This window comes from Dufourea novaeangliae, unplaced genomic scaffold (genome assembly GCF_001272555.1).
Source record: "Dufourea novaeangliae isolate 0120121106 unplaced genomic scaffold, ASM127255v1 scaffold16, whole genome shotgun sequence".
NCBI classification, from domain to species: Eukaryota; Metazoa; Arthropoda; class Insecta; order Hymenoptera; family Halictidae; genus Dufourea; species Dufourea novaeangliae.
In genome coordinates this window covers 682,539-708,177 of record NW_015373891.1, presented here as the reverse complement: position 1 = coordinate 708,177, position 25,639 = coordinate 682,539, and the positions used below count along the sequence as shown (strand labels likewise).

At 39.4% G+C, this 25,639-nt stretch overlaps 1 protein-coding gene across 1 annotated transcript; it reads left to right on the top strand.

Moving 5' to 3' along the window:
* Positions 1–253: 253 nt before the first annotated feature.
* LOC107187624 lies at positions 254–25,334 on the top strand. Its single transcript, XM_015575770.1, has 5 exons — positions 254–379; positions 2,295–2,461; positions 14,511–14,647; positions 15,740–15,916; positions 25,162–25,334. Exons 1-5 carry the CDS (start codon positions 254–256, stop codon positions 25,332–25,334), a joined length of 780 nt encoding a protein of 259 aa, XP_015431256.1.
* The last annotated feature ends 305 nt before the right edge of the window (positions 25,335–25,639 follow it).

Sequence of the window (25,639 nt, the reverse complement as noted above, 5' to 3'; positions counted from 1 at the left end):
CGATGATAGATTGACGAACTCTTTTTATTCCAGCTGTGAACTGAGAACGAATGAATCATCGGTGACCGAAATTGCCGGTCGTTCGAGCGGTTGCGATCTCTCGCGATCGCCCGATATTCTCGTTGGTGCCACGGGCGGCGAACCAGAATACAGTCAACATTCTGCGCACACACATACATCGTGTCAAGCCATACACACTGTTGCTTGGCCCTGTTGGCAATTAGCAACCTAAGGAACAGCCGGAAACGAAATAATGACGGAATTGCCGATACCGTCAGTCAGCAACACCCACGCGTACACGCAAACCGGAAATGAAGCCCAGTCTCAATGCCAGGTGCAAGATGACAAAAACGAGAAGACGGAAAAAGCGGTACTGATGGTAACCATCCTCCAATTTTATTTTCATTTGTCGCCCAGCCTCGAGCCCATAAATGACGTCCATCAGAGGGGTACGGCGAAATTCTCTTCAAGGAAACTCTCTTATCCATCTATGACAATCCGTCAGACAAATGGGAGGTGAATTATTGAGACTTTGACCGCGACAACTTCTTTTTCTACGCGTTTCTTCGACTCGATAAGGGGAGACCGAGACTACAGGGGTGTTAATAATAAATGTGGGACATTTTCACAGGGTGGATTCTAGATGCCAAACTAAAAGACGAACATCATGAATAACGAAATTGTGTTGGAGCCTTCGTCTCCGAATTATTAATTGAAGAGTCCTGGGAGAAATGATCATGGTTCATTCGAAATCGAAATTAAGATTTTAGCATCGTGTGCTCCGGAAAGGTATCGAACTATAGTATAATCAATAGCAAAAGTGGGCATAAGCTAGAGAAATTAAAAATCAAAGAATCCTGGGTTCGGGAATGAACGATCAGTATCACATTTCTGCAATGAAAGAATGATTTAGGTACAACTCGATAGATCAAAGTCTGGACTAGAAAAGAAATTTTACTTTCGTAAAAGTTCTGAACGTTTAATTTTCTTGAAAAGATTCAGAAACAGATTATAAAAACGAAAAATATTAAATCTTGGATCGTATAGAGTGAGGGGTATTCATAAAGCTTGTTTTTCAAATGAAAATTTAAATTGAAACCAAATGAAACTTTTACTGTTTATGACTGTGATCATTTTTCCCTTGGACTCTTCCATTGCTAAAAAGTATTTGCGCGTATTTCGCCCGTGTTTTCGACAATTATTAACTTGGAAACTCAGCCTTGGACGCAATTTAGTTATTCTTGATTTTTCATCCTACAAAAGAACATCCCCAGAGCGAAAATATTTTTTTCGTTCCAACTGGCATGAATTTCTAGAGAATGAAAAACTATTGGACACGTATTTTATAATTTTGGCTAAAAAACGATTTGAAGGGATGCAACAGCCTCTCAAGAAATTCACCGCTCGAAATATACTTTTTACGATTACGTATAAAGTAATCGATGTATTGAAAAATGTTTGAAACAGAAGATGCTCAGTTTTTAACGTAGAATTATAGGGATGCATAAAAAATGTGTTATCTATGGTTTTTAAAAAATAATAAGTAATCGTGAAAAGTATATTTCGAGCGGCGTATTTGGAGGGACTGTTTCACCCCTTCAAACAGTTTTTAGCAAAAACAAGAAAATACGTGTCCAATAGTTTTTAATTCTCTACAAATGCGTCCCAGTTCGAACAAAGTAAATATTTTCACTCTGGGTATGTTCTCTTCTTAGTTTTCCATATGAAATCCACCCTGTGAAAGAGTCCCGTATTTTTACCAAGACCTTGAACACATTTTCAACCTATTCATAAATGCTTCCATACTTCATCAATGTTAAAAAAATAACTACTCAAAAAATATTTTATCTCAATTTATACCAAGATCATACGAAGAATAGTCATTGTTTACTTTGGTAATCAAGTTAACTTCAATGAAATTAAGTACATAACTTTATAGTGTTTATTTTACAAATTTAATTGATTTTGTACCATTCCTAACAAAAAAATTGATATTTTCGTTTTGTCTATTTAAATTAATAATATTATCCACTGTGGCGTGGGCTCGCTCCGGATCAAGAATTATTCTATTTCGATGATCATCGCATTCGCATTTGATCCCCATTAACCGGATGCGTAACGAATTGTTCAATTTATAGCCCTGGAGAGCTTAATCCCTCCGTTTGTGAATATTAGAGCAACTCGTTGCGTGACTCCGGCGTGATCGGCACCACGCGTCGTTGCATCTCGTCGGGCGAGCCCACGGGATGGGAAAATGGGATTATTAATCGGCATGACGGGGTTTTAATTCGCAGCAAATAGAGGAGATTAACAGCCAAGTGGCGCAGTTCCGCGAGCTGCTGATAAACATCGGACAGCATCGAGATTGCCCGGAGATGCGGGAAAAAATCCGGAGGCTGCGTCGAAACTGCGTGGACGCGTGTAAATCTACGTCCCAGAACATACTGCCACAAGTACGAAGGTACGGAGATTTAAACAATTATTATTTTCTTTAATAATTTTCGGCCCCCCGTTGATTTTAACTTCGAGAGACATCTGTACCGTTTCGTAATTAAATAATAACAAAACGATCTGCAATCGAAATCATAATAATGATAAAATAGAACAATAAAATGGGAATTTTTAAAATATTCTGATATTTCGTTCTTTCATCACAGTTAGTTTTGAAAAACGGTACATTTCCTATAAAGAGAAGAAACAATGTTTCCAGGCAGAAAATCAGTCTGTACAACTGTAGTTGTAAGAGATGTACGCGAAAAACGACATGTTAAAACAACAACTCATATAATAAACGTGAATAACAAACACGATATTCATCATCATATTTTCTGTGTCTTATGACGGTGAATGTATAACGAACAAATTAATAAGTGATTCAATCACAGAAAAGACCAATCCGATCAGTGGTCACGAGACCAATCGATGGCCAGGAGGGTTAAGAAAATGTCCCGAAGTAAGCGCGAAAGAAAGGGAAAGGGGCAGTCCGTGGACCGATTGATTAACCAGTTTACGTCGATTACGCCGATCGAACGTTAAACGAAGACGTCGCACAGGGACGAGCTCGAGTTGCCTCCTGCTAATGAGATTTTAATTAACGCGGTAAAATATCCGATCATTCCATCAATAACGTCACCTCTTATCTTGTTTAGAAAAACAAACGTATTAGGGGCACCAATCGGTAATCCACTATTTTTCGACGAAATTAGTATTCGTTTGTGTTGAAATCAAGGATTTCCGCTGTTTCAATTATAATATCCATAACGATATCTTAACACTCTACACCCCGCTCAGCAGTTAGATCAACATGAATCGCAGGTAGTGTACTACCAAATCCTTTACGTAACCGTGCTACCGAATCGCATCATATTGGCATTGATCCGACTAATTGACATCTAACTAATTTGCAACCTCCTGCTCCATTGAATATCCTTATATAAAACACCGTAAAACCCGTCTAAACAAACAGTACCGCATCACGAATCAAATTCTATCACTTCCGCATTCAAATGAAGTGTCAACTTTGGAGAGACTATTTAAAAAGTACCAAAAAGTACTTCCGGAATCTTTAGTGCATTTATGTAGAACATATTAAACTTTACATTGAAGTCAAATTTAACTGCTCAAGTTTGCTCAAAATGGGGAAAACAGACGAAATTATTATCCAAACCTCTACCGTAGTAATTATACTTAATTACTCAAATATTAATTGCGGTACTTGTAATTAAAAATCGTAATGTAAATTCATTTAAGTAATTAATTAAATTAGTCATAATCAAATGTAGTAAATTAAATGTATTTCAATATTTGATTATAGAAAGTATAATTAATATAATACAACAATGTTTGGAATAAAAGTCAATCAGCATTCAGTTGACAACAAATTGCAATAGTAAATATTAATAAGAAAAAAACTTTTTATTCAATAAAAAATCAAGAACACCTACATTTTTTTAAATGGAAATGTACATTCTTTATGCAATAACCGATGCATCTGCGCATTATATTTAAAAAGGTAATAGGGTATTTAGGACGAAAATTGATTAGTTCAGAAGTAATTATTTTTTTCCCATACACACATACACTCGCAACACTGTGCGGTGGTGTACACGCAGAAACGCGTTACCATCGTCTCAAAATCCTTAAATAAAAGGCATTGTCCGTTCCCATTGTGCCGAGAGGATTGATCGTGGCTATTATGGCCGCGTTTGTCCCCCACCCCCCCCCTCCGCCGAATTACATTTAATTCCCGTGAGAGGAAGAAAAAGTTTATCCCCCGAGGGTAACACCAGGGAGGATCGAGTCCGAAATCGATGCAAGATCGATAGGCTCGTGACAAAGGAGCGTTGCGCGGGAAAAAGTTTCTAATCCACGGGAAAAAATTTCTAATTTCCGTCCTTTGTATCATCGGATTCTGCGCTCAGAAGAGTCCGTCATAAAATATCACTCTAATTTGTTAATGCGTAAAATACGAAAAAATTTAATGTATTATTCGTTATATTGTATAGTCGTAAAAAGAGAATACACATTATGAATTTATTGGTCATAGTGTCGCCAAAATTTTAACAATATTACAACAGAGTAACAGTGGACTCTATTCCCTGAATATAATAATGAACCCACACCAAGAGTACCAAAATGTCTCAGGAACCATTCCATATTTCAGAACAGCAATTTTCCATTTGACAAAATACATTAAATTTCTCAAAATCACTCGTCACAGAATTGTTCTATCTGAGAAACAAAATCGTTCGCTACTCCGTTTACCATAATGATCCTGTCACCTCTTCTGGAAACAACATACGGTACCTAAGAGAATGGAAAGAAGGATGGGGTGTGTAAGCGGGGTCCGGCTTTGAAGTTGACAGCAAGGAATGTGTGATCGATTCCGTGGAATTGGTTTCCTGGAGAATAGTGACCGTGGTCCAATCTCCAAAGATTTCCCGAGCTTTGAGAAATTTCCTTGGAGGAGCGGGTCGGTTCTAATGAAAATCTAAATGTTTCATGAGATATCCCCCTTTCTCGTCCACGCTCTCGTTGCTCTTCCGGGTCTACGATCAAGTGGCCAATGAGGTCGTTGATTAATCATTCGCACGCTCGTGTCGCTGTCATCTGAACGTTGAAACTCTTTTAACCCTTTACGCCCTGAGGATACTTTGTAACACAACACTTATATATTACAATAAGAATGCTGCCATGCACCGTTTATGTTTAGAACCCAACTAGAACTAATAAATATTCGGTTGAGTTATACGTGACTACCTTCAAGGATGAAGAAAATATATTTTTTCAGAAAAATCCGTATTACCTATCTTCGAGTTCTGGAATAAAATCTACGGTAAAAAAGAAACAATAACATAATTCAGATCATAAAAGGTTAAGTTTAATAGTACTGTACGCAATTGCACAATCTCTATCGTACCATAAAGTTTACTGCATCTTTCTCCTACGTATAAGGATAATATTTCATATATTATAATGCTACTCCACGTGAAAGTCGTTCGACGTCATCCTTTCCCTCTTTCAAACTCGCTATCCGTTCCTTTATTTTAGTTCATTTTCCGAAGCTTCCTTTAGCTTCTGCCCCCTATCAGACGTTCTATGCACTTTGCCTTAGTCTTTCGGCAGGTTGAATTTCATAGCAGCAGAAATGCTGAACCTCGGCTATTTCATCATTTATTTTGTGTATCATGATACAACGAAACCGTGATTATTATTACTACGTGATGAACACAACATAATTATACGTATTGTTAGTACAGTATATGTCGATATATTATTCTCCTCTAATGACTATCGACGCATCGTGGGCCTATTCATCGCTTAGATCAACAATGGCGAAGTATTTTTAGCAGTAGGCCAGAATCGAATGAAAAATTAAAAGTCGCGGGTCAAATATTTGAACTGAGTAATTTAAATAAATAATAATTGAGAGATTTATATTGTGTTTCGCAAAGATTTGAAGTCTCAATTTTTTTATAATTTACAGAACTTAGACTTTCTGAATATTCACGCGGGTACCTTAATACTTTGACTGCCATTTCACCCAATTATGGGTTACACGTACACTGCAAAGAGGGCTAGATTATTTAAATACCGTTACCAAATTTTTGTGTAAAATTAATATTGCAGTATAATTTAAAACAGAGACCAACAGCCCCTATTAACTAAATGCAGTAATCTGGCTACGTATGGCTTTTTTCACTGTGACAGTCAACGTGTTAAAATTGTTTCACAGGTCACTCTACGATCATAGGGTTCCCCGTCGCTGGCTTAGATTTATGGTTCTTCGGAACGGTTTCCTCGAACAGTGAATTAAAAATTTCCTCGAACACGAAGGTGACGTCGCGTAACTTTTTCTGCGTGGGCGTTACGTAACAAGAAAACCGACTCACATTCGTCATTGGCTCTAGGATATTTCCACTTACGCCTGTTTGAGGATTCTCGGTATTTTGAAGGGACGTTGTTGTATGAAAAATAGAAAGAAGTCAGAATTACTCGACCCACGGGAGGAGATTCTGAAGAACTTCATAGGTAGTTTTATTTCGAACAAAAACCTCAACGACGGTGTCAAACTTGAGTCGAACTCAATCAAATACATTATCGTCACTTATTCACAAATAATACGTGATTATATTTCATTCGCTAAATATTAAATAGGTACTACAAATCGAATGTGAGTTCACACACATGTCAATTAAAATGCTATTAACGGTGATACATTTACATTCTCTGATCTTCGTCAACCTATAAAAAGAAGTTCAAAAAGTTTGGTAATTATTTAGGATAGAAGGATACCTCATCGATTTCGTTAACCTTGGAATATGTTATCCTGAATAATTTTTTCCTAAACATATAACTGTCTTAGATTTGGACTTAATAATAGAAAACAAAGTAACCTCAATGTATATCAAACTTTATCGTATATTATCGGGTTTGCGTTCGGTCAGTAATTGGAAATAATTCTGTCATCATATAGCGGTACATGTATAGGAAAAAATTACTCAGAATGTTGACCTTGACGACATATTTCCAGCTCATCGAAATCGTATCAGGTCCCCCTATTCTAATTACCAAAAATTATCCAAATATCGTAGTTACAACGGTCACTAAATTCCTGGCGAAGATCAATACCCCAAAGTGTCGTATCACTCCGAAAGTTTGCTTATCCCTGCACTCACAACGCCAGATTAATTCGTATAATCAAGGCTCCACGCAAATTGAAACGTTTCACCAGCCTCCGCTTCTCCCTAACAAATACACACACACTCGATACCACATGCACGCTTTAATCCTTTAACACCCAGACCTAAATCAGTATTTCAAAATTATATGACTGATATATACGTATGTTGTATCTTATTTTGAAATCGAAAATATCGATATTAAATGATACATTTCTGAAAATTTACAAATTTATAAATTAACTAATTTCTTCATTTTCGTATCGAAATGAAAGTTGCAAAGGATCTGGGAAAATATATTATTATACCATTTTAACCATCATTACAAGAATAAAGTCATTATAACTTACTTGGTAGTTCTAGTGTTAAAAGATTTAATGGTTGTTTATTCCCCAGCAATTGAGTGCCCTATTGTATACACATGAGCTACCTAACATAAATACACGTGTACTCCGCCCTATACCTGATTAAGTGCGAGAGGGCGGAGAGTGGTTGAACGAACAGGAAACACTTGGGAGCCGGAAATTTCGCCTATAATCAATTATTCGGGCCTGAACAAGGGCGAAATCCTGAGTGGAAAATTGAATCTGGACCCAGCCGTTATTCGTTTATTGCGTGTTGTGTTGTGTGGTAGTCGTATCGTTGGGTAATTAGTTCGCGACACGCGCGTATAGTTGCGTGGCGCCACCGACACGCGCGCGCGCGCGCACACAAAACGGTTGGTCCCGCCGCGGTTCTCTGGTAACGGTCGCCACATAATTCCTGCCATACGGTTTCGAACGTCAAACGCACACACTAATTGCAATTTAAGCGATGCTTAAACGCCCACCCAGCGCTAGGTGGAACGATAACCGTCTGTTGCGTTCCCATTTTACCTTTTGCGCGAGCTCCAAGGTAGAAACGAAAGAGGAAAGATGCAGCAGATCGGTAGACGATCAACGGAGGAGCCATCTAGAAAAGCTCGAAATACGCTCGATTTATCGCGTTCGAATAGTACCACTGATGATCCCACGAGATACAATAATACGTAGTAATAAACGTATCGTGTGCTCCATACCTCATGGAATCATTCGATTTGGTCGAATAGATGATTCTGTATGATGTGAACGTAGGTATTAATGCAGATATTTAATATTGTTCTTACAAAGTACTGAATTAATGGGAATTTGTCTATTTCATTTGTTAACACTAATTTACAATTAGAAAACAATTAGATACAATTACAACTATTACAATGAGAAAAATTAGGAGTAATTGGACCTATGTTGATTAGACATGTTTTACTCCACTCATAAGCATCTAAAGTCTCAGACCCTTCTTTTACACCTTGCACAGTAGTTTTACTAAAATCAGTATCCCCTCAGTATTTAACCAATCTAACTCATCTAATATCACCTGAACTCGCTCAACTAATCTAATTCAATGTCTACCTAATAATCAGTAACCACACCCTTCCATAAATATCGCCCGAAGAAGATCAACGGGGACCACGCAGAGACGGTCGAGAACAATCAATCTATCACGCGAACAGTTCCTCTTAATGCTTCCGCGCGCGATACAATAATACACAATAACCAGCCGGTACATCTCGTGCGCCTTATCTTACAGAATCACGCTGTTCCAGTATCGATTCCCCGGCGACACGAACGCTGCGGTTTCATTTCGTGCTTCCGTGAAATTTCTCGAGAAAAAATCGTCGCCCCTTGACACGCCTTACCTTGCAATTAACGCGTCGATCGCGTATCACCGCCGATTTTGTCGTCGAAACGTTTATGGGCAGCACGGCCGCGTGATTAAACGGGGACACAATTTTCAGCGTGAACGCCATCGTTTAAACTTGCCTGCGCCCCGATGGAACTTCCGGTCCCGCGAACGGAAGCGTAAAGGCCCGTTTCCATGCGAAACACTTAGGTCAGAGATTGATTTCTGGATTGTGTGTACGCGCGTTTTTTTTCTGATTTCTTCGCGATAAGAATAAGAAATAAGAAATACACGTGTACAAGGTTGATGTAACAATTTTGAACTCATCAAGTGTCTCCGCTGACTTATAGACGGGGGTGTATAAGGTCTGATCAAAAAGTTCGGAGACTTTGTGTACTTATTTTATTTCGATTTTCCTTGAAACAATCAAGTGTCTTCGCTGACTTATAGACAGTAGTGTACAAGGTCTGGTTAAAAAAAAAATATATATATATAATTCCACAGAAAACAAACTGCAAAGTTTCTATAAAGTTATTCGCTTTTTACATATGTAAAGTTGAAATTAACGATGGGTTTTTACTATTTCTGTATAATACTTATTGTTAGTGTAACCTTCACTTTTTTTTTTTGAATGAATATACGAAAACAAATACGATGGAGCAAGAAAATTGGTGGTATTTCGAAAATATCCATAAAAATGAAATTAACTTTATAGAAATTTCATCTAGTGTAAGCGTAAATGTAGTCCACCATGCTTTAATAGCCTTTTGACACCATCAATCCAAGACCTTCGAAAGTTTCACAACGTTCTTCCAGTGTGTTTCACATTCGATAAATATTTTAATACTTCTGAACAAGAGCGTGCTTGTATATTAACAAGCATGAACGTACGTGTCACATAAAATATGTAATACTCTAATTGAAGTTACTATAGACTCACGCTAGGAAACTTTGGTAACACGATTATAAAGAAAGTGGAGGACGCACACGATTCTGCATGTTGATTAGACTGAAATAACCGCTCATTTAGTATGAGTTATTTAACATGACACAGGAAGTATATCGACTGTCCTATAAACAGTGGAAAAATTTACAGTAAAATTTGCATTACATAGCCTTTCATTTTCGAGGAAAATCAAGCTGTAGTTGTTCGTCTGCCACCGAACAGAGAATGTTTCGTAACACGTGAAATTGACTTCAGCCCTGGACAGAGGATGCAAAATTAACCCTTTCAGTGCGGAATAACGCAACATGAACAAAAGCGGTCTGTGTAATCAGAAAAAAAATAGTTGCTACAAACGTCATGGACGAGTACTTCTCCATACTGACGGATACTCTGAGCGCATTGTATGCGCCCTGGGGCCGAATTGAATTTTTTCGTCTGAGCACACATGTCCGCCAATGGTAGTAGTAAAGGGTTAATAAAAGAAAGCAGAATTCATATAAACGTGAACTCTGTCAAAACCTTATTTCCGATTTGCACACATTTTACACACCAATGATTCTACAAGTTAAGGCAGTATAACTGGTTCTAGTAAATTGTTCACGAACAATGCGCGACAACTCTTTCTTGTTAAATTGTAAAAGTACAGTTCTAGATTCAATTCAAAGGCTCTGTACTGCCTGTAGAGAGAAGTAGTTACACATTACTGATCTATCGAAATATCTAGTAGCTCGAAAATACAGCCAAATACGGTACACGCCTGTAAAGTGGATAAAATATTTCGAAATAAGGAATACCTTAGAGATATAACATAACATAAAATATTATACAAAACATGGTAAAAAAAAACTAAATTTATGGTACAAGGTTACTAAATCTAACTCGATGAACAACATATCATTCGATATACCATTACAGTTGGTCACAAAAGTATTCAGCCACTTTAGACATTAAGTAAATTTTGCGTTGAATTGTAAGTTTGCAAATAAAGAACTATATTAAAACCATTAATGATGTTTAATGATCATTTGTGATAAAATAAACTAATAAGGTTTCGATATAGTTTTTTATTTGGAAACTTCCAATTCCATGCAAAATTCACTTAATCCCTAGAGTGGCCGAATACTTTTGTGACCAACGAAGAAACTGTCCGATCCACATGATTATTTAACTACCACAACAGAACTAATTCTCTCTTCCCTACAAATCATTCCAATAAAATCATATGTTCCTCCCTTGTCAAACGCATCCAATCCTCTAACCACAAAGTGTCCCGTACCCCAAACAGGCCCCGAACGCGTGTTTGAATCCATGAAACTCTATTCCCGTTAATCGACAACGGGACTAACAGGGGTAATTGTCGCGAGGATCAAATTCACCTCGGTAACCACGTTAACGGCGATAACCCGCGAGAGACACAAGAAAGTTTCGGGAAGCAGCGGCTAGAACCGGAAGCGAACGATAAGTGCGAGTTTCGCACAGCGGCGGAGGGTAGCAGCGAGGTGACAGCGAGCTGGCGATAAAGGGGATATCGAAATTGATAGCCGGGCAAACGGTGGGAACGTTTTATTAGATTTTTACGATGCTTCCCTCAATAACGACCGTCTGCCGAACTGGACGGTGGAGCACGTACTCATTTACGAGTCATATTTCGTCCCTGCCCCCTCCAGACGGAACGGTAACATCAGGAAAGAGAAATAAAGGTGACGGCGACGAGTTTTCCAATTGGCGCCAGCTACTCCCTAATCTCATAACATCGACGGTCATACAGCCATTCAATCTAGTGCACGGTGGCGAATTATTTCAGAATCGTGGACAAAATTAACATCTTCAAAATTAACTAGGAAATATTGAGATTTAGCAGAGTGGAATTGTCTCGACAACGAAACCTCAAACGAATAAAATTTATTATTTACAGTCAATCCTTGATGAGTATTTCTGTCTTCTGGTCATAGTAACTATGTTATCTATTTGGTCACTTCGGACCCATTACCTCCCGCATCCTAATTTTCACAGTAATACACCTCTGTTACTCAAACCACGTGTTTCAGGTTCTAATTTGAAATCTATAATTGTTGCCGAGACATAAGGTCGTCCATTAAAATTTTTACCAGCACGATATATCTTACATGACTTCATAGCAGCGATTTATTCCGATTAGCAACTTGTATTAAACTTACCATGAAAATCCCCTTATACTTGTGTAAGACTAATGAAATTGAAAAATGCATCTCTCAAGTAGAATAACCTGTCCCGTGTCAGACGTATTTTGCGCATATTTCGCCTGTATATTCATCAATTAATAACTCGGAAATTCAGCGTCAAACGGACTTTCATCATCATTGATTTTCGTCTTAATTTTCCACATAGGACTAACCCTATGCAAATATGTCTCACATTTTTATTAACATCTCGTGTATTTTCACCGATTAATAACTCGGAAACTCAGCGTCAAACGACCTTCCGTCGTAATTTTCCACGTAGGACCCACCCTATGCAAATATGTCCCATATTTGTATTAACATCTCGTGTATTCAAATGCACTACAGAATATTTGTCTGAACGAAACCGTCCCGTGACCGTTCCATGTTTTGAACGGGATAGCACTAGCCTTACTTTACGGGGCTGTAAAACGTCCGGAAATATTTTTCTCGCCGTCGTGTCGGTCCGGTTTTACGATCGCGCGACGACGGTTTGTTTCGTCGGGCGGTGACGGGTGACGCGGTTCCTTAATTCCACGATTTCTCTGCGTTTCCTTCTCGCGCGAAGAAGGACGCGTCCTCCCGTGGCCCTCTTTACGAATTGAAACGCGGCCTCTTTTCGTGGGAGGGGTATAACAGGGTTTAAATATTTCGCGACCGCCCGGGGAACGGGGGAACTTAAAAAAAGGAGACACTCGAGGGATGCGATCTCGTTTCGCGGGGAAACAAACGCCAAGCTGGCCAGGTGTTTCCACGGGAAATGTAGAACACCGCCTGTGACCTTTGTCCGAGTGAAAACGTTTGTGTACTGGGGTGTTCCGTGACTACCGGTGAAATCTCGGCTTGTTAACGAAATTTGTTGTAGGAAACAGAATTTGTCGTAACGACCGTGTACATTCGATCATGAGTAGACTGCGGCTGTTTATGCATTTATAGTACCTTTTCATATGGAAAGTGCAATAAAATAGAGGTTTTTGATCAATTTTAATATTATTGTGTGCTATTATTAACATAATAAAGCCTCTGAAGGAGAATTCAAATTTCTACACAATTTTAATTTTTAGATATTAGAATCTGTAATTATGAATTCGCGTTAATTTCCGCAGTCTAGTCAAGAGAGATATTATGTACGGTATAAGCTAAATTTATTCAACTATTCATCTCCGGGATGTCGTAGTAAAGTTCCTTATTGAACTTCTAACAAGCAATTCCATTATCGAGCCTGATTAACCTTTTGAAAATTTGCAATATCTTCACCGTCAAGCGTATCTCAGGTTTATACGTGTAATTAACTGTTTGAACTATCTCCCCGATTCTCAAGGAAAGGCCATACCAATTTCCCCGTCTGAGAAATCTTCAATTTTAACGAATAATCCTAACGCAGCACATTTTCTCCGAACGAAAAAGCTGCCCTAACTGGTCACGGTCGGGTGAGAGTGCACTAGGAATAAAGTAGTTCTTTAAATCGAAGTCTTAATGAACTTTAATACCTATTTTCTTTTAGAACTGCCTTTTTTGTTAACTTTATATATCAATGGCTACGTTCCTTTCTAAAAATAAAAAGTTGAACTTGATTACGTAATTTTTTTTTTTCATTCAAAATCCCAATTTTCTATAAATGGTAACGACCCCAAAAGTTTATTTAAGACATGTAAAAAAACTACTGTAATAATTTCTTGAAATATAGAACATATTTGAAGGCAACAATGAGACGTCGAAAAAAAATTGTTTAGTCCGTTTAAGAAGTACCCTAGAGTGCACGGTAAAAAGAAAATGGCCTGGTCGGTCGGGAGCCTCTAATTGGGCCCCACGGTACGTATGTACTTACTTCGATTTGCCGCTCTCGGTCGGCCGTTGCATTTTTCAAATAATTAACTCGATGAAGCTCAGCGCAGCCGGGATATCTCGTCGCGGTTACCAGCCACCGAATGAATTACGGTCACCGAACAAAAGCCGAAGGAATAATAATCGCGAGACGAGGGACCAGGTGGTTCTAATTTCGCGGGGAGGAGGGAGATCTTTAACCCTCCGTGATCCCCGTTATTTTTACTGCTTCTGTCACCCGCCCTCGATCTTTGACATCTAAGACTTAATTTCTGTTTAATTTATAAGCTTTCAAAAATCTGAAAAAATTCAGGGATATTTCCCAGAGTCTTTAGTACATGATCCAATGATTTTTAAAGTTGGGTCAACTTGTTGAAAAACTACTTCCTCACCGATTTCAATGATTTTTGAATATGTTGTAGAAATCGACATTCTGAATAACTATAAATTAAAAAGAAACTAGTTCTTCGACAAGTTTACCTAAAGTTGAATGTCGAAAGATTTTTTTAGTAACAATTCTTTCGTTTCGAAGACATTTAGGTGCGAAATTTGGCTTGTGTGCCACAAAAATGACCCAGGAGGTGAACAGAGGATTACCGTTATAAACGTCCACGGCGAGAAATAATAATCCATGGCAAAATGACCCGTCTCGCGTTCCAGGACTACGGACATCGGGATTCCAGTGGACTATCCGAATCTGATGCTTCTGTTCAATGTCGTTCAATTATTCCTGCGCGAACTCGGCAAAAGCGAGAATCTGATCCGGATCGTGCCCATGGACATGACCGAGTATTACGGTAAGTCTGTAACAACAACGAGCGAGCACCTTTTGTTCGATTTTATCCACGAACGTGTCAGGTCAGGGCCACCAGTAGGTTCAGCCGTTTAAATAAATCGACAACGAGGCCCGCGGGCGCGCCTCTTCATGAATGTAACATCGCAACGACCCAGTGACAAGTTGTCGGGAGTCGGGACGAAATCGACGAACTACAGCCTCTGGCCATTGAGTTAGGACCACTCACAATTTGTAGCATCTTACATATTTTTAGTGAAATTGGAGGATCTGAACGTAATCTAATAATAAATATCATTAACTACTAAAGTATACATATATTTTCGTTTTTTTACACACATGCAGGTAAAGAAAATTTTCTCAAGGCGATTGGAAATGACTTCCGGTTACAGTTTGAAGGGCTGGACATTTGGACTGCAACAGACGACAAAGAATAATCGTCACATGTATCCTAACCTAGGCCAAGACAGAAAATATAATAATACGAAATAGAAGATGAATATGGTTACATTACACTTGTTACTGATACTTTAGCATAAACACTTAGCATTCACTTGGTCCTCAATTGCAAGCCACGCACTATATAGCTCTCATAACACACTACGTGGCACATCTATAAAACCACCCTAAAATTTTCAATTCTTATGTATTGTGGTTAAAACAAAAGTGTACCAAGTATTCAATGTCTAAAATTCTGTTGAGAAATAACCTTTTTCCAGAAAAGGATAGATTATTTTCCCTAGAAAAAAAATGATTCATAAGGATTGAAAATTTTAGGGTAGTTTTCTAGTTATGGCACGTAGTGTAGATACTCAATATTAATATATAATAAGATATCATGTATACTAATATGTATATAATACTATAATAGTTAATACATTTTGTAAATATATTTCGTTCAGGTCTTTCAATTTCACTAAAAATACGAAATATGTTGAAAATTATTGCGAGTGGTCCTAATTCAATGACGAGGGACTGTATACATATAGTACCAAAACCGATATTATCGTTAGGGCTTTCAGCTCCCCGGCGTCGTTTATCTCCGATCACGACGATTCCCCAGCGTTGAAAATGTGTTTTTCTTCTCCCATTACAGAGTCTCGGACCGGGCCGTCGAACATCGGCAACGTGATCACGCAGATTCTCCTCTGCAAGCAGATCACGCCGAACTTCCACGAGGAGGAGCTGTGCAGCATCAAAAAGGACTCTGAGGAAATTCGAGATATGATCAACGAACTGCAAGAGTTCATGCCCCAGTCGGACGGCGATATAGGTAACACACGTCTTGTATTTTTCACCGGCTATTTTCCGCCTTTTCCACGTTCTCGCCGAACTTTATTCTCCTCTTGTCTTCCAATCCACCCCCTTACCTGCACGCAAATTTTATCCAGGGGGATGTTACTGTTGCTTATCAAAGCGTAAATACATCGCGCGTGCATCTTTTGAATAAATAAAAGCGCCCGACGCGATTCGATGAGACGTACGAGCGTTTCCTGAATGGGACTGTTAACCATTTTATAAATCGACAAGATCGTACAGTTCTATGTTGATTTCCCTCGATACTGCGAAAGGAAACGTGAACACGTTGATCGCTATTCTTATGGGGTTAAATACACTTTTGCTGAAATGTACTATCAAATTTTTTCTTTTTAATCTTTAGACTGTCGAGAGTATCATTTTTGGGATATTGCAAAATATATAATAGTGATTTACGAATTATTTTAGTGCGATTTTTATGGTCTTTAAGGAAATCTATTATTTCGTACCCCTTAATTGAACTTAAACACAATGTCTGAGAAATAAAATAGCCAATCGATTTTAAACTCTTCGTCACACAGACACATACATTGTATGCGTTGGGAAAAGTTCGCGAAGTTTCGCAGTACGTACAATTTCAAAGCAATTATAAGTTTCTTCGAATGTAATCATGTTCGACCACAAAGAGCGCCGCTTGCTTTTCTCTACCCCTTTTCAAGGTTCTGGGTTTGGTTCTAACAATATTCTGTAAACTTATATACTCCGTTAACGATTAAATCTCAAGCATTATTACACGAAATGCATTCACTGCGACAAGGGTTTCTACAGCGTGAACCGTTTCCAAAGGAGTTCTTGGCTTCAGTAAAAAAATAAAGAGATGCTGGTGAATGAAAATTCCCTGATTTGAATGCCAATTTTTCTCCGAAATCTGGAAATTACGTAGAAAATAACTTCAAGCAAGTGTAGTGCACAGCTTTAACAGGATCACACGTTTCCACCAACACGTCCCTTTCTCCCCTGAGTTTTCGTTCTCTTTATTGCCCTCTAACCACCCTTTAAAGATGTCTTGTCCAAAGTGACAAATGAACGACATCAAGCCGCGAAATACCTCTACCAATTACTAGTAATATGATAGCGTATCTAAAGTTTTTCAAGGGCAGAATTAAAAGAAATAAATTTAACATTTCGTAATATTGTATTTAGTAGTATGTTGAAGTAATAAGACTACATCTCGTGTTCAATGTGACTTCCATTAGCAAGAATGCATTTCTGAGAATTTATTTCTGCCCTTGTATAACCCTGAAGACCATAGTATACTACATGGTTGAACTCGTGTTAATGCCCACTTTCATATGATATAAAAAAATATGTAGCATTCCATTTAAAAAAATTAAGGTCACCTTTGTTTCTAGAAAAATATTAAAAATACAACAACTTTAGATAGGCTATCATAGTACTAGTAAAATATACTACAACTTCCTCCTCTTCGGTTTTTTTCTAATGTTTACCATTTACGAAAAAAGCGATGGTACAAATTATCACGAACATCCTGTACATCTCTCTCTAAACACGACTGAATACATCCTCCCGGTCAACAACATTCGGGTAACAAAAGACGTATCGACACATCTCCGGGTAACAACGTGTTAATATCCCTCGATACCGCCCACGAATGCCATACAACAACAAAAAAAAGCCTTCGAGCTTTTGAAGATGCACAGAACCCTAACTCGATCACGCGTTTCCACGAACGCATCTCTTTGTCCTCGAACGCCCACGCCCCTCTCGTCCCCTTTTGTCGCCAGCCGCCTATTCCTCCTCTTCCCGCCCTCTCTATTCAACCACCTTTAATCGGGTTACTCCGTAGGCCAAGGTCTGGATTTCAAAGGAGAACAAGTTTCCCGTCTCCGTCCATCTGGCTTGGTCCTCCTCCACCTTCTTCGCCACCTCCTCCTCCTTCTCCCACGCTCCCGGCGTATTCCCATTGATTCCACGGAACAAACGTATTACCTTCCGACCGGGATAAGGCTCTACTATAGAGTTACCCGGTTCAATTCTCGGCCTGGGATGGCCGCACGCGAGAGGAGAGGTCGGCCGGCTTAATTATCCGTCGATGGAACGGCAGAATTCTCAGACGGACAGATCCTGATGGCGGATCGGACGTTCGCGTGCTTTTACCATCATTGCGAATCGCCGGCACCATCCAGACAGATCTGGGCACGATTTTATTCGAACAATAGATTAGTGAAAAGCAGTAGTATTTTAGATTGTCATCCTGACTTTTAACCCTGCTGTTCTCATCAGGTCTATATGACCAGAAATAAGGTTAGATTTCAGTAGGTATTATATTTTTAAATATTCGCTTTTAATATCCAATGTACTTAAATTTTACATCTATATTTTGTGTATATCCTATTTCTTAAGAACAAAATCATTTCAAAGTTTGAAATAATTTTATTCGAAGGCATACAAACGTGAAGAATAAGTGAGGAGAGTAACAGGGTTAAGTAGTTACCAAGATTAAATATTTTGTTTGCCAAGAGTTTCTATTTATTCAACAAGTAATCTTATTTTATTGTAAAAGTTTGAACTTCCACGTTTAACACTTTTCAACACAAGACCAACAACATCTACTAACTAAACGCATATACTGTCGACGAGTTATGACTTAAAGAACGCAAAAAAAAAACGTGCCTGACTACGTACGGACTTTTCCACTGTGGCAGCCAACTATAAGTGAATCAAGTGAAAATGGCAAAACACTTTTTCTATTTATCTGTCCCTAGATAACAAATTTGCTCATCTCTGCTTCCATATCGCGTATCACCGATGCATGTGTGTCGCGAATCCGTAGGGAATAACTAGGCGAATGTGGGGAGTTGGGTTGGTTACGGAGTACCGTGGAACGAGGTCTGACATTGAACAGGAACCGGGTCAGGGTCGGCCGGAAGTACAGCGGACTTCGCTTCGAGCGTTCCTCGGAAAATTCACGCCTCGAGGGAGAACCCGTCCCCGTTTTTATACGCAAATAAAAATAAGAAAACACACAGGCAAGGGAATCGGACCGACTTCCGGAGAAAACTACCGAATAAGGGAGGATGGTTCTCTGCGGAGTATAGGCTTTGTGCACGTTTCTGTCGACAGAGAACACTACGGGTGTAACGGGGATGGGAATAGGGGGAAACAGAAAGGTTAACGCACCTCGTTGAATCCCGTAGTCGACCCGGAAGAACGTGTCTCCACCGGAGGATAGGCATCGTATCTGAGATTCGACGATTCCATGAAACACACCCTTTCGGTTCGTTGACTGCGTTCCCGGAAATACAGAAACGGAACAGTGTGCATACACACACCAGAGTGAACACGTGAGAAATAAATAATAATATTTATTTCCATGGGATAAAGCCCATTAATTTACAATAAGATTACAGTATATAGGTGACACGACTGCAAACATACATATGTTACGATTTAATTAGAATATTTAGCTTTAGGTTTGGTCCGTTCTATTTCCCGGTAGATTTTAATCTTGAATACTTTAGAGTCCGGATTAAAAAAATCAATTTGGTTGCTATAATTGTTCGTTTGTGTACAGATTTTATTAATTGAGTCACTATTGTTAAATCTGGATGTGTACGGTGAAGGTCTGAAGCGGTGGAGCTCTTACTGGTCGGGCAGGAGTATTGAAGTTTAATAGTGATATGATCTTTGCATTGTTTGTTTGACCGTTAATAATTTTATGTAGAAAACACATGTCCGATACCATTCTGCTTGTTTCAAGCTTATTTATATTAAATTTTTGCATTATTTCATTATAATCGTGATCGCAAGGATGCATTGGTTCACCCTGACTTATATGCTATTAAACAAAAAATTCTATGTTGCGATCTTTCAATTTGTTGTGTGTGTTTCATAAATAGCGTACGCGACGAACGGAAAACGCGAAAGAATATTATTTAACGTTAAACGGGTGGAGGATCGGGTCAAGGACAGAGGGAGAACGCGGTGAATCGAGTGTGTGTTGCCTGGCGTTCCCCCGAACGTGTTTGCCAACGGAAACGAGAATTTCGACGGGACGGTGAAAAAGGGTGGGAAAATTGAGGCCCCCGAGAGAGGGAAATATGCCTCCCCTCGACCGCGAAGCCGATAAAACAATTCGAGCCGCGATCCGCGAAACAATCGCGCTAGCCACACCGACAGCCTGGCGCACTTGTATGTATTGTATACAGTAGGTACGTCGTTTGATCGACTGGGTCTGGAAACCGACGACCGTTCGCGATTTCGGTTCGATGCTTTCTGGATATATGCTAGTTTGTTTGCTTTTTCGACGGTGGGAATAACTGGTATCTAGATCCGCGTCGTTCGGTGCATCGACCGGAAATGATTGTTAAACGCGTTGTCTTCCAGGGGAATTTTGTATGTAGGTGTGAAAAGGTGATAACATGGAACAAGGTAGTATATGTATATAGAACAGGTTGTTATTTCCGTGACTACGGTTGGGATTTATCCGGAAACAGTAGTAACTATAACTATTGGGTCATGTATCTATTGCTCATTTGACGTACTTGCATCTGTATCATCAACTATTTTGCGGTCGTGAGAGCAGTTCGTACGTTTTACGGAAATCGAAACTTTTTTGTGGGGCAACGTTTAATTAATGATTTAACTATGTATCTTTGTTGCGAAATGTAAAACGTTATCTATACTATGTTGGATCGCAATAAGATTAAAGTTCAAAATAACTGGATTGATTATTTGAAAATGTTTCACTGTTTGTTGAGGGTTGTTGGATCATTCTGAAAATGGCGTTGGCGGTAATAATAATGTGGCGAGACATTCGAAAAGTAGAAATCTGGAAAATCGACCCCAGTCTAAGTAAAATGACTCTAAAAATATATCATTCAATTCTTCGTTTCACGAAAAAAAAAAAGAAGGGAAGATGCCAACATTACGCGGTTTTCCCAGGTGGTCACCCATCCAAGTACTAATCGCGCCTTCCGCAGGTTGACTTCAGTGATCGGACGGGAACTGGTGTTCTTCAGCGCAGTATGAACGTTGGCGAAAAAACCATTTGCAAATTGAAATAGATTATACGAGAAACACACATAAATAGTTGACAACTAATTTAACCTATTCACCGTGAAGACATGTTAACTTGTCATTGGAAACTGTTTCTTCATTACGCAAGACGAATTATCTTGCCAGTTAATCTTAACACATTAAGCGCCATTTGTATCCAGATGAATATAATACATTCTGGCCTAATGGGTCACTATATTAGTTTGGATATTGTATTTAACGTGTTAAAAACGTGAAGTATATAGAAGTAAAAATGGACAATTTTTTTCTTCCCTCAGGGGTTTTAGTTGGATAGACACACAATTCAAAAATATATTAAATCTGATCTAATTTTTTCCTGTACTGTATTTCACATGCTATAAATACATAAAATTCGCAGTTTAATTCTAAGAAAGTAAATACATTATACCGAACAGACTATCGAAAATCTACTGTGGATCGAAATGAACGGTTTCTAAATAAAAGGCTGCAAAATTCTAAACGCCAATTTCAAACCAATGTGACAATTTCTACGTAATTTTTCCGTAATACATAATACGCAATCAATATCATTCGTATCCAAAGTGAAGGAGGGTATAATGCACTATGTATTTTACCCGTAAAAAGAATATTCAATCCAGTGTATACTTACGCGAATACCACGATAGTATTCAGTGCTGAAGGGGTTATAAAAGAGTACGGTTCAGTAGAGAGATTCCGAGTGTAGATTCGAGTGTATGCAGGGTAGAACGTTTCGGACTAGAAATCCTCTCGATATTCTATTGCCAAGAGACGGTTACAGTGTTCCGTTATGACCCGGATGTTATCGCTTATAAGCGTTCATTCTATTTCCGTTCCTCGGGACGGAACTCCAGGCGAAAAGTCCCTGAAAATTCCGCTCGTGTTCGCCGTGACGAGATTGACACGAATGACACGCAGTGAAAGTATTATCCTGGCGCAGCAGCCCCGAGGTCAAGGGCGTTCAGCGTTCCAGTTTTACGCCCGAAACATGTGGACGCAAAAGTTTCCGGGAAAATGCGAGCCAGCGCCGACCAGAAAAGGGTTTCGGGTGCGTTCGACACGGAAAAGAAAGGGTGAAACGGGCGGAGGAAAATACGGAGACCGATGATAGAAGAAGAAAAGAAAAGATCTGAGGTACTCGAAGAGACCTGGGCCAGCAGTATCCTGGACAAAAGATATTGTAAGAGGAGAATAAAATAGAAACGGAATTTTCTCCCCTACATAGGTTTCGATTTATGCAAGATAACAATGAGATAAACAGACGTGCACTGCCACGTGAACAGTAACAATGAATACATTAGAACAATCATCTTCGTAAAGAGTCAAGACTAGCACGCATATATGCGAGTGACACGAATAATTTTTCTTTAACCCGGAAATGTAGTGTTGTTCCAATTGTTTAACCCTTTGACTACGAAAGGCGTATACATGTACGTGACGCATTGGTGTCGACTCTAGGCGCGGAACTTTCACAGCTCCGTACGAATACAGCCCCGTTTACGCGTCGCAATTTATCGTGGTCGCGCCGCATCGAAAGAGTTAAGCCCCTCCCTTTTCATCGTGCTTCAAGTCGTATGATTTTCCGGTATTGCTGGTCGTGCAACGGGTATTACGATCCTCAGAGCTTGTCATGGCTAATGACGAGGATGTTTCGCTCGCGACAAACGTTTGCCTCCCCTCTCGTTTCGCTACAATCCGCTCCGACTATTATACGCGCCTTTCGAGCCTTCACAAGAGATCAATGGAAAGTTGGCGTTTCACCGCTTTCTACAACCCCCATTTGATTTTTCCGCCGATGTACAGGGTGTACAAAAATTACTGGCTTCATTGGGTGAATTTAGACCCCTGGATCGGTGGAAATTTGTAAAAAAAAAAACTTGTTGCAAAATTGTGTGTATGTGTGACATTGAAAATTACTGCAATGTACGTCTCGAAGAGAGGCCTGACTCAAGGAACCGTTTGTACCAAAGAGGAACCGATTAGTAGTGGGGATGACGCACTGGTATTTAACCTGTAGCTTTTTGCGAGCATTTATCAATAATTTACTATATTCGTACCCCCGTATTTTCTTGGAACACAAGTTTTAATAACTTCCTCGTTGGAAGTCTGTACCGCATTAATTTTGCTTTCGATTGATGTAAGCTTTATGGAGAAATAACAATTTAGTATAAGAGATACAGGAATTTCAGTAAACTACCACAGAATTCATGTCACAAAAGCATCCAATCGAAATATTACATATCTCGTCGGGTTTGCATTTCAGTCTTGTTCGAAGCAGTACGCATTACGTTGGCACGCAATATCGCATTGCAAGGAACATTTATTGTCAAGAATAAGCCGACACTATCACGGCTTGATGCACGGTACCTATACGTTTCGATGCATCTTACCGGGGAACTTTGAGGCACGGATTTTTCATCGAGAATTCTCTTTAGACGCTCGTCCATCGACGTTAGCAGGCTTACTGTGATCATTAGAGGTGTATACTATCGATCCACAACACGTCGAATTTCGAATACTTTGCTGAAGATTGGCCCGATAGAAAGGAGTGCACAGTGCTGGGAAATGGAACTGGACGTAGGTAAAGATAACATACGCTTTTCGTTTCCTTAGAAATATCGTGTCTCGTGGAGAGCTGTCGCGTTTCTCGTGAGCTTTTTGTGGTATAAAAGAAAAACGAAACTCGAGCAAAGCGTCGAGTACGCGGATGTTTAGATCGAGGGGGACGCGAAAAAGGCAGTTTCGTCGTGCGAAGAAGACTGTTTGGTGCTTCATAGATTATTATTGTAAAATGATCTTGCTAAGGTATTACTACATACACCATGGAAATCAATATTTCGGACACCTGATCGGTACCATAAATACCCATTATTGAAATATATTCGTGAATAAACTTTCGAGCGATACTGCAATACGGTATATTTCCCATAGACCATCCCTTTCGTTTCCTCCTCAATGCTATTTCTCGCGTACGGAACCCTGTGACCAAAAGTTCGAAAAAACGTTCCCGTTGAGTCAACAATACTCGTTCATCACAAATTCCAACAAAAATCTTCGTTGCGTTACGGAGAAAGCAAAAAAGAAAATAAAACAAAAAAGGGAAGAGGACGTTCGCAACATCTCGGTTCCGTCGTCAATCCCGAAACAGTTCGCTTTTCAACGTCGAAGGAAACTCCCTTCCAGCGAAATTACCCTCCATTAACTAATTACACGGCGAAGAGCCAGCCCCCTTTCGGCCGAACAATTTAACGTACTAAGGTCAAACAATTGCGAAATAAATACTTTCCATCCGCGGCGGCCGTTCTCAATGAGTCGTACGCCCGGAGGTCGATTCTCGACATCTGGCAAAATATACAGGATATCGTGTAATTGGTGGTACAACCAGGTAGGAAGTGATTCTACGTGAAAAAAAAAGTCGAAAATGTAGAATATAATTTTTTCATTCAAGGCTTCGTTTTCGAGAAAATCGACTTTGAAGAATAATCCGAAATGCGTGTATTCATCATCACGGTAGTAAGTAGAAACTGAATGCAATGAACAGACGCGCTAGCCAAGTTCTATTCAACTACACGCGATCCAGCAAATTTTCAAGCGTAGTCCTGCGTATTATCAAAATTTCCAAGCGCAGTCCAGCGTGTAATCTTCGAATTTTAAAAAATTACATTGAAAATAAGGTAAACAAAATAACTAGAAACCCCCCGATCTCCTTGGATGGTAGCGCTCATATTAAGAATCTATGATTTAATGGAAGCGTTAGCACACTTTCCGAGGCGACTAATACTCGAGAGTTGAAACGGTAATTCCCACATTTCCAAAAGATTGCGGTGGAACGTACGAGGTGTGACGGTAATGTTTCGAGAGTAATTTTGCTTCCGTCAAAATGGCAACAATCTAAACAATTACTGACCTTTACACAGTTAATAAGATTAAATCATTGTTTGCCAAGTGTCTACTCGTTCAAGAAGAAAATATTGTATCATAAAAATTAGAATTTCCACGGTTTAATCAATTAAAAATGGCGACAAACTTTTTCTACCTTTATCTAGATAATGAATTTGTCCATCTCGGGCTCACGTCCATTTAATCTTGCAAATAGACAGTTTAAGTGAATTATTCTCGAAACTCTACTGTCACACTTCTTCCATGTACTTAACGGAATTCCATTCTCGCGACTGTTTGCAGAGAAGTTCGCGGCCCTGCGGAATCCCGCGATCAGAGGGGCCAGGGGAAATGGACGGCGGGCGTATCCATGGAACCAGATCCACCACAGGCCCATCAGATCCAACAGACAATCGTCCTACTTTCGCGGCGCTCTAAACCTCTTCTGCTGCGCCGCGAGGGCCAACTACGTCTAAGATAAGCCGAATCTTCGTTTTATTCGACCGCCCCCGGTCGAGACTATGCGTGCGTGTCCCATTTCATCATCGACTCGAATCAGTCGACACGTGGTGCGCACAATGTCTGACGAACAGTTCCTGGAATGATCTTTTCGTGAGAAATTCTATTAATGCTTGTAAGCGATAGAGTATTGGATAAGAATGTCTATATAAGAATGTAGTTTTATTCTCCAATCAACGTATACGTGTACTCTCAACTAGTAGCAATAATACTGCTAATCGATTAACGCTCTGATTGCCGATGATGCCACATTAGCGCCTGT

Coding starts and splice junctions, on each gene's coding strand:
- LOC107187624 (XM_015575770.1), top strand. CDS start 254: ATGACGGAATTGCCGATACCGTCAGTCAGCAACACCCACGCGTACACG. Junction 14,648..15,739: donor GGACATGACCGAGTATTACG/GTAAGTCTGTAA, acceptor CTCCCATTACAG/AGTCTCGGACCGGGCCGTCG. Junction 15,917..25,161: donor CCAGTCGGACGGCGATATAG/GTAACACACGTC, acceptor GACTGTTTGCAG/AGAAGTTCGCGGCCCTGCGG.